Source organism: Lytechinus variegatus, chromosome 4, assembly GCF_018143015.1.
Source record: "Lytechinus variegatus isolate NC3 chromosome 4, Lvar_3.0, whole genome shotgun sequence".
NCBI lineage: Eukaryota > Metazoa > Echinodermata > Echinoidea > Temnopleuroida > Toxopneustidae > Lytechinus > Lytechinus variegatus.
Genome location: NC_054743.1, coordinates 57,737,797 through 57,748,672, shown reverse-complemented (window position 1 = coordinate 57,748,672; position 10,876 = coordinate 57,737,797). Strand labels below are relative to the sequence as shown.

Here is a 10,876-nt window from a genome sequence, read left to right as displayed (position 1 = left end):
TTCAGCTTGTATATAATAAAAGGAATTTGGGTGGTTGACTCTTGTCATAGTCCCAGAGTCAATCAACTGTATCTTCCAGTAAGTGATCAATCCCGCTGGGGTGTAAGGATTAGAATTTTACTTTGACTTCTTGACAAGCTTAGGTCATGAGCATTGGGTCATTTAACTTGATATATTTAGTTAAGTTCAATGGGGCTCTAAAATTCTATAGATGTTTGTTTTTATGTATGAGAGGAAAAGACTGTTGAGAATGTTTGAGATGGGAGTTTTGAATAGGTGAAATTAAAGCTTGGATAGTTAAGTAGTTTTAATTGGATATGTTCAGCGTGGAAGAGTAAAGCAGAGGAATATTGAGAATGTTAATGACTTTGTCTTTGTGAGAGTCAAGATGGAGTGGTGTTTGAGTAAAAGCAAATCAGAAATCGTTTGATTCTCGGGAGAGGAAGACCCTTCCACATTTGGTCTTAACTCAGAGTGTGAGGGTGTGGTTCTCGTAGGCCATTACTTTGGGTGTATGTTGCAGGCTGTGTAGTGCAGGCACAGCGGAGTCTTAATCCCCATCGTTGGCAGGCTGGATCCAGGCAGCACAGGCCAGGTAAAGCCACCACATCTGCCCTCATCTCACCAGGCACGACTGTTCCAAAGAACTGTAAGTTCACTATTTTATTGGTATAATTAATTATTGTAATTAAAAGCAAAACTTAGTGTTTTCAAAGAAAACAGAAATTCAGTAACTATTTTGCTTATGATTAATATTAGAGTATTGAACACTAAAGTGCAAAGAATATTAAATGCTTTGTTGTATTGTATAGTAAATCATATTTCATAAATGAAAACTTTGTGAAATTAAACCAAGGAGAAACCAACTAAACATGAAGTAATGATATAAAGATGAAGTAATTAGATGTTATTAAATGAGACATTTTATTATGGAAGAATTGTTGGTTTATACGCTCAATGACAATGACGATTCCCATATATTTTAAACTGATAGTTATGTGATATATGGCTTGTGAACTGAACAAGAGCAATAGCCAGGATCAGTTTATTGATGTTGTATATGATATAGTTGATGTAAATATTCATTGAACTGAGAAGTATACTTCTATGAGAAGAGAGATTTCCTTTTGCTATTTAGGGATAAAAGATACCGTAGTTTGTTTTTACATTATTTTCCGTAAGTAGTTCAGTGAATTCAAGCTAGTATATCGTAACTGACTTGTGAAGAGTTATAGTGTTATTACTGGACCTTGTCTATTAGGAGATGGTTATTTATTTACTCTCTTTAGGGACGAGCTGGGCTCGTACTTCATCCTCGAACTCAGAGTTCGTGACTTGTGATTCATCGTAGCAATCTTGTGGCTCTCAGCCCTCATCATTTCGTCCGCGAATCTGGACTGGCTTTTCGTCGAGAGTTCGCTCGCTTTACTTCGCGTCGTCGAAGCCACCGCAGTTCGCTCTTAGACGACTATATTCATCGGACCAACGATAGTCATTGACGATGTCGAAGGGGTCCTTATTCTGAACTATATAAATTATAACCAGATTAGATATACTACGGTCCAGTGTAGGTATTCATCCAAGTATAAACCCTCTTTTGATGAAACTTAATTGGTGGAATTAATAACCAAAAATATTGTCACGTTTGGATGCCAAATTATTAGGCCTTGATTAAATATAAATAAATCACTCTCATTAGATACATATTGCAACATATTCAGTATAGGTTAATTCATGCTGATGCTAACTGCTAAATACAGTTTGATGTTATGTTGATATGCATGTGATTCATGATTTAATTCTGATTGTTCAATTTCTTTAATTATATGTACATTTATAGAGCTGGTCGCTCTGAATTAAATTTATGTTACATATAGATATTGAATGATTGTGTGATTATTGCAAGTGGTAACTACTTTCGTTTCAGACAGAACCAAATCTATTACCAGACTGGGAATTTCAGTCCCAAGATCTGACACTTGTATATTCATTCCTTTTTTTTTTGAAAAAAACCTTTAAATACATATAAAACAAAAAACTGAGGAATAAGATATCAGCACACAATATGGGGATTACTTCCCGTAAACGATAAGGTTGTTGATCGACGATCTATGAGATATTATATAAAAGAAAATCATTCTAACAAGAGGGGATAACGTTTTAACAAGTTCTTCGGTACTTTAAATTTTCAGTGTACCAAGCACCATTTGTAATATATTCAGCATTTTTTTTTATAAGTTACAATTCCAATAATCTCAGTGGCCTAAGATATATTTTCTGGGGTTATATTGACCCGTTAAGTAAAGAGAGAGAGAGAGAGAGGATTTATGTGATCAAGAAGTGATAAGATAGGAAAAAACTGATTTGAAATGACTGAAAGAGAGACAGGCAAAGAAAGAAGAGCCCCCTCCCACACCCGTACCAGAGTTACGGAGTTAGGCTGTCCCGTCGGTGGATTCAGGTCCATCAACATCTTGAGGTTCAATCTTTCCAGGGGGCAAACGCGTGTGTGTGTGTGTTTGAGTTTTGTCAGACGTGTCTCAATCAGATATGATTATTTACGTCTGGGACCGACCTTTAACGTCACCATCCGAAAGACGTGACCAGGGCTCGAACCTCGAACCTCTGCATCAATTTGTAACTTCCCCACATAGCTTGGATTACAGGCGCACGCCACAACGCCCAGTCTTTAAATATGGTGTAGTCTTTGCTCTAGACCCATGCAGTTATTTCAAAATAGGAAATTATTAGAAACGATAAAAACAGACAAACAATATTAACAAAGACGCCACAATATCATTGATGTAGAATAACGTTGTTGTTGTTATTTTGGGGTTTTTAAGGCACGTACCATTCAGATCTGAATATTTACGCCTTTTATTAATTTGACGTTTTTGTGGTATGCCTTATCACAGGGTTTTATATTTTGGGAGATGCTGGTGTCTAAGTTTTTAGATTAATCTTTTGCTTAATTTGTATTTTAAGAGAACTGGATGTGGGGTAAAGACCTAGCATTTTAACTGGAATTAATTTTAAAGATTGGTCTTAGCTTTGATTTTTTTTTTTTCAATATTTGTTTATCTTATAAATAGCTGGGTCTAGACGAAGGTCTAAGCATAATAACAATGTTATTCAACAGGAATAAGAATATGACAGAGTCTTATGTTTTTAAGATTGTTTGAATTAATTTCTAAATGACTGGGTCTGGAATAGAGACAACGCTCTAAACATGTGCTTTTGTACTTGGTCTTAATTTGGAGGATTGTTGGTTCTTAGATTCGTTGTTGGGGGTTGGGTTTTATTGTTTTTTTTATTCTTGAAATAATTGTGTCTGGAGGAAAGTCTACAATCGATCTCCATGTTATTCCACAGTAGTTAGATTATTGGGTATTTGTTTTAGACAATTTTATTTTCAAATAATAACCAAGTCTGGAAAATGGACGTTTTCTTTGCAAATGCATAATTACAATGTTTTGTAGGGGTCTTAGTATTATTATACAAAAGAATCTGGGTGTGGGGTACAGACATATTTTTTACTGGGTGTTACTTTTGAAAACTGGTTTTAGATTTGATTTTCTTTTTTAATTCAATTCTTAGATAACCTGGTCTGGAGGAAAGAGTACGTTTTACAACTCATGTTATTCCAAGAGAATATGATAGGGTCTTATGTTAGAAGATTTTTTTTTCGTAATTTTTGTAATGATTAGGTCTGAAATAAAGACAACATTCTAAACCTCTTTTTAAAAACATGTTCTTAGGTTCAAGGATTGCTTGGTATTAGATTTGGAGTTATTTGTATTTTTACTCTTAGCCTTATTTTGAAAAACAAATGACTGGGTCTGGCTGAAAGACTACGCTATATGTCCATGTTATCCAGCATTAATAAGATTATGGGGTCTTTATACGGTTTTTGCTGTTGTTGTTGTTGTATTGTTATTTACAATATTTGAATAACAGGGTTTGGAGAAAAGGCTAAGCTCGATTTTCTTTTTTTTCCACTGGAATATCATTATAGTATCTTAGTTTGGACTTATATCATAATTTTTGAAATAATTGGGTCTGGAAAAATACTTTGGACTTACATTATAATTTTTTAAACTACTGCGTCTGGAAAAAGACTTTGGACTTTTGTGCTATATGAAGGCATTACTATAGGGTCTTAGTTTTTAGTTTTAAATAACCGGTCTGGAGAAAAGACTATGCTTGATTCTCAATTTACTCATAGCGCGTATATTCACAATACGTTCAGTATAATTTAAAACAACAACAAAGACTTTGATTCCACCAGTTTTAATTAACTGGGTCTGGAGAGAAGACTAGGCTCGATTCTCATTTTTATTCCACCGGAACATCATTATCGTATCTTAGTTTGGACTTATATTATAATTTTTTAAACAACCGGGTCTGGAATAAAGACTTTGGATTTATATTATCATTTTTTAAACAATCGGGTCTGGAATAAAGACTTTAGGCTCATATGATTATTTTTTAAACAACCGGGTCTGGAATAAAGACTTTGGACTCATATTATTATTTTTGAAACAACCGGGTCTGGAATAAAGACTTTGGGCTCATATTAATATTTTTGAAACAACCGGGTCTGGAATAAAGACTTTGGATTTATATTATAATTTTTGAAACAACCGGGTCTGGAAAAAAGACTTTGGATTTATATTATAATTTTTTAAACAACCGGGTCTGGAGAAAAGACTTTGGACTTATATTATCATTTTTGAAATAATCGGGTCTGGAATAAAGACTTTGGACTTATATTATTATTTTTTAAACAACCGGGTCTGGAATAAAGACTTTGGATTTATATTATGATTTTTGAAACAACAGGGTCTGGAAAAAGACTTTGGATTTATATTATAATTTTTTAAACAACCGGGTCTGGAGAAAAGACTTTGGACTTATATTATCATTTTTGAAACAATCGGGTCTGGAATAAAGACTTTAGGCTCATATGATTATTTTTTAAACAACCAGGTCTGGAATAAAGACTTTGCACTTTTGTGCTATATGAACGCATTACTATACGATTTTAGTTCAGAACGGATTTGCCAAAAATCCCTTCAAATTTATTACATTTGTGGGTAAAGTCATTATTACATTTGTGGGCGATCAAAAATTATTACATTTGTGGGTAAAGTGCATTATTACATTTGTGGGTGAAATTATTACATTTGTGGGTAAAGTGTTATTACATTTGTGGGCGTTATTACATTTGTGGGTGCAACAGGGGGGGAGGGGGCAAGAAAGCTAAAATGGGTTTAGGTCTTTTCAAGGGAAACAAAATAATTTGTTTTTGATACTCCCTTTAACGTTTATTTTATTAATAAGTTGTTATATACATTGTGAATATGATAGGCTTGAATTGCATAGTGAATGTTTATATAATTAGTATTCCAAATTCGCTTACCACTACACGTTGATTCATGATAAAGATATGTCCTGATACCGTGTGTGCCTTCATCGAAAACCCGATACGAAGTGTCTTCCTGGATGAACTCGATAGATGATCTGCCACAGCTTTAGCCACTGTTTGGTCTTGACTCTCATATGCTACATCAACAATGAAGTCATTATCACTGCGTTGTTTGGTTAGACGAGATACGATATCCAATCCGACCTCCTTCTGCTGTGCTGAGGTGAAGTACAGAAGCGCCTGGAATTCTCCTGATTTTCCAATGATATCCTTCATTAACTTGTCGTATTCGCTCCTGTCTGAATTGTGGAGAGATGCTAGAAACATCCCTGATAGATACTCCTGAAAGAGCTTATGAGGAAACTGCATAAATGTGACTGCTGAATGAAAACTGTGTCTTCTCTCTCTCCTCGAAGGGGTTTGGGTTTGCTTAGTGAGCACTCCGACTTCGCAACCTGTTTCCATAGATCCCGGCCAGCGCTGGAATTCTTGTTCAGTGAACACCAGTCTCCTCTCATTGAGCCCCTGCAAGGCAAGACAACCGATATCAGACAGATGACACAGAATCTCCTTACGTTTCATATTCAGTTCTCTGCCAATGTCACCTGCAGACGTATCACGCTTGGAAAGATAATGATCAACCAAAAATTGGACCATCTCGTCTATCAGCTGAGAGAAAGTTTGCAGTTTGGACATTGCCTCACGGCGTTCGCTGTCAAAGTCTTTCCACATAATACACAGCATTGCTGTGTATATTGGGAAGGGGGCCATGTTCTCTCTGATCACATCGTTGTTCGATATGAATCGATTCAAATCTTCAGATGAAGTTGTGTCTGGATGGAAGAACTTGGTGATGTAGGAGGAAAGATTTTCATTAGAGAAACCTTCCACGGCAATGAAGGCATAAACCTTTCTAAGCTCTGTAATCTTCCGTATCTCATCTGATCTCCATCGTCTTGATGTGATTAGCACTTTCCCTGACTTGAACAGCCGATTCAGGATGATAAGGGCGATTTGGTAACAGCTATCAAGATCGCCAGCTAACTCGTCAAAACCGTCCAGAACAAGAAGGACGTCTTTCTGATGGGAAAAGACATACTTGTTTAGCTGCATGGCTGTAACCTTGATGTCGTCTGGGAGGTAAGACATTATGACCTCTCCAATGGTTTTATCCTTTACTTCACGAAGGAGGACGAGAAGTATCAGTCTGAATTCCTCGTAACCTGCTCCATGAATCCAGTCCCAAACGATCTTTGCACAGAGAGTTGTCTTCCCCACACCACCTTCACCTTCAACCAACAAACGTTGAGGAAAGACTCCGTTTACCTTGGTCTTGAGTAGGTCTTCATAGAGAAGCGGTGTCATATCCTTTGTTCCCTTATCTTCTTCCATCAACTTCAGATTTGTGAAAATCCGTTTAAATTCAAGTAAAAGCTCGCTGTTAAGTGGATCGGCTTGAATTTGACAGTGGTGAATAGCAGAATATTTCTTGACCTCTTTGATGACCCGTTGGAATTCCTCTTCTGTCAGTGATAGTATGTGATCTCCGACCTGACCTGTGATGATAATAGAAAATAAAGTATCTCAACTATAAATTAATTTCCTTCCTTTATTAGTTTCACTCAATGGATTTGAAGTAAATGTTTTGTGTCAATTTGATATTTTATATCGCTTTTGGAAATATCTTATGCACGTTTTCAATGTTTTTTCAATTAATATCCTCGCCACATTATGACCTAGAATGAAGAGCAACTTCAGTCTCTTGTAATTATCAGTATTATTCTAATTTTTGTCTCACCTGCATAGCAGAGTGAGACTATAGGCATGATAGGCGCCGCTTTTCCGACGGCAGAGTCAACATCAAATCTTAACCTGAGGTTAAGTTTTTGAAATGACATCATAACTTAGAAAGTATATGGACCTAGTTCATGAAACTTGGCCATAAGGTTGATCAAGTATTACTAAACATCTTATCAACGTCAAAGGTCATTTAGGGTCAATGAACTTAGACCATGCTGGATGAATCAACATCAAAATCTTAACCTGAGGTTAAGTTTTTGAAATGTCATCATAACTTAGAAAGTATATGGACCTATTTCATGAAACTTGGACATAAGGTTAATCAAGTATCACTGAACATCCTGCATGAGTTTTATGTCACATGACCAAGGTCAAAGGTCATTTAGGGTCAATGAACTTTGGCCGAATTGGGGGTATCTGTTGAATTACCATCATAACTTTGAAAGTTTATTGGTCTAGTTCGTTAAACTTGGACATTAGAGTAATCAAGTATCACTGAACATCCTGTGCGCATTTCAGGTCACATGACCAAGGTCAAAGGTAAATGAGCTTTGGCCGAATTGGGTGTATCTGTTGAATTACCATCATAACTTTGAAAGTTTCAGGTCACATGATCAGGTCAAAGGTCATGTAAGGTCAATGAACTTTGGCAATGTTGGGTTTTTTTTGTTGAATAACCATCATATCTCTGTAAGTTTATTGGTCTAGTTCATAAAAAGTGGACATAAGAGTAACCATGTATCACTGAACATCTTGTGCGAGTTAGAGTAGTTTTCAAAGTCAGCACTGCTGCTATATTGAACCGCGAGATGCAGGTGAGACGGTCAGAGGCATTCCACTTGTTAATATGGATGAACCTATTACTAAGATTATCAGTACCACCATTATCATCATTACCTCTAACGATTATTATACCAATATTATGGAAATATTATTTTCATTATTTTTACAATAGCCTATTGTTCTAATTATTATAAGCCTTACAGTCATAACTATCATTGTTCAAACTATTATTATAACTTTTATCTCATTAACATTATGATCATTTCTCTACACAGGAGTAGTATAGGTGGTGGTAATTACCTTTCTGTAATTTGTTGGCGAGCTGTACGAGATTGATGTCTTTTAACTTGTTGGATAGTATCTCCCTCGCTTCATCTTGTAGTACTGTCTTCAGCCATTCGCAAAGCATCTTATAGGTAGCTTGCATTATGTATCCAATGTTATCTCTCTCAAACCGACATAGTTGAGCCTCAGTGAATCCTAAAGCTAGTCCAACCTTCGTGAAGTCTGATGGATCCATTCCGTCAGCAAGGAGATGGAGTTCAAACTCAGTTAGATTACCCGGTCTAAATGATAATTAAAGACACCAAAGAAGATATGTGCATGCTTATAGATGATCAGAAGCATGTTTAAAGTTGTTTCAGTAACGTTGAAAGTTTGTCATATTTTCTAAAATCATGAAGGATTTCATAATAAATACAGTTTGGCAGTTCGCAGAGAAAAACTAATGGGAAAGAAAATATGCTACAGCTAGCCATGCTTGCTGAAGAAGCCGATATAGGGTTAGACTCTTTCGATATTCTTTAAGATTGAAACCGTCGTGAAAATATTTCAAAACGATTAATTTTCAATTTGCTTACTTGGTGCTTGGACCGGGGTTTTGCTCCACGTCACCAGACCTCAGTAGAAGCACGTTGGCCATACCAGAACAGAATAAATTCCTTTGTATTTCATCTGCGTCTCCAAGAGATGAACGTGATCTACTGCCTGTAGAAATTGGTGTTCCGTGAAACCCTGCGATCTCCTAAAACGAAAAGAAGGACATGTGACAGAAAGACCCTTCAAACAATACACCGATTACTTTACAAGTTGTAATATAGTTTTATCAAATTCATATCTTTCCGATTTACGGGTCGTGTGGTCCATTGGTTAGAGCATTGGATTCATAATCGTAAGGTTGTGAGTTCGAATCCCAACTCTGCCATTGTCTCCACTTTGATAAAAAAAGGCCCGAGAGTGATATCTGTCGTCTATAACGTCAGCCACTATGACTGATTAACCTAGACGTAAAATGTTTAATAGGTAATTGGTTATATACCAGCTTGGCGTTTACCAGCAAAATGCTGTCCTACCGAGTTCCTACGGGAGTTACCACAAACATATCTAATATGTCAATGAGCATGACAACATTAACTTTGTTTGATTTTTGTTCGAAAAGTTGCTCTGTCTCATTATAAATAAATTTTAACGGAAAATTCAATGCAGTCTCCAGACATCAACATGGTTTAATAATTGTGCTTTTTGTATCAGAATTTTTTTAAACCAATCAGAATCCTCACATACGCTATATGTTGAATAATTTATAGGTAAATGTTTCAAAGATAAATGGCTATAAATTGCTTTTGCGAGGCAAACGTCTATAGACATTTTTCTTGTTATCCTGGTAACGGTGTGTTCCAACTTATTCTTCCTGAGAAAAGGATGGTTCTAGAGAGAGACAGTTTTCTTTTTGAATATCAGACATACCCTCATACACAATGTGTGTTCAGCTTTGCTAGATGTATCCAGTTCAGAACTAGGTGAAAATTGGCCATGTATCCCCGGCGGTAAAGAATTTGATGTATCTTTCTGGTCATGCTTGCCGTCATCTTGATTGCCAGCGACGGCTCTAGCTACCTGTGAGAATGACTCCGATGTACCATCAGGTTGGTCTGGCTCACTTATCTGAGTTGAATCGCAGAGGCTAATAGGAGATACGCCATTAATGGTTATGTATCTCATGTCTAACTCGTCAAGGTCCCAAGGCTCTGGAGTCTTTGTGTCAGAAGAATCAGAGACAGGAGTGGATTCCTTCCCTGTCGAATCTGTTGAACAAGTTGAAAGGATGCGGTCATCAGCACACAGCGATCCATGTTGAGCGATATCACCGGGGCTTCTGATATCACACGGAGATCCATTGACGGTATCACAATCAGGAATGGCCGCGGTCGACAGAGTCTCCGAACACACACCAATCTTGTTACTGCTGATGTTACTTGGAGATTCAGTTTTGCAGGTTTTCAGTTCTACATCACCAGAAGACGGAGGTTGTTGACAGGATGTACTGACAGCTTTGCTCCTTTCATCGATTAAAGAGCCATTGCTAGATGGATTCTGGCTATTGGCATTGGCATTTTCCTTTGATTGATCAGCTTCTTTCTTCGGATCATGGTGGAACCTCCTCAGAAAGGTGCCGATCCTGACACGCCAGACACTGAGAGAGACAGGCATGGTGACATCAGGAGACTGCGTGGCATTAAAAAAAACAGAGAACGTACTATTGATAAATAGTGGACGCTATGAATTATTGATGCATTGAAAGAATCAGCTTAAAATGCAAAGTATAATATCTTTAAAATATACACAGAGTGGCCGGTATTCTGAACTCTGGTTTAAAAAGTCTTAAGTTGGGGTTCAACTTTTGGGAGCCAGATGTAACGCAGATATCAATAACTACATGATTAATTTATCATTGCATTGTGGCATTCAAAACATTGAAAATCATCTGGTAATGATAAATGAAATTGTTTTCTAATACCCTTAAAACATGGGATAGATCCCAGTAAACTCAAAGTGAAGCATGATGAGAAAAGGATATTTGATGCT

General features: G+C 36.7%; 1 protein-coding gene across 1 annotated transcript; it reads right to left on the bottom strand.

Moving 5' to 3' along the window:
• Positions 1-5,262: 5,262 nt before the first annotated feature.
• Positions 5,263-10,512, bottom strand: LOC121412759. The gene is made up of 4 exons (XM_041605522.1): positions 9,758-10,512; positions 8,872-9,035; positions 8,312-8,577; positions 5,263-6,984 (listed from the first exon to the last, which is right to left on the bottom strand). Exons 1-4 carry the CDS (start codon positions 10,499-10,501, stop codon positions 5,393-5,395), a joined length of 2,766 nt encoding a protein of 921 aa, XP_041461456.1. The 5' UTR covers positions 10,502-10,512; the 3' UTR covers positions 5,263-5,392.
• Between the last annotated feature and the right edge of the window lie 364 nt (positions 10,513-10,876).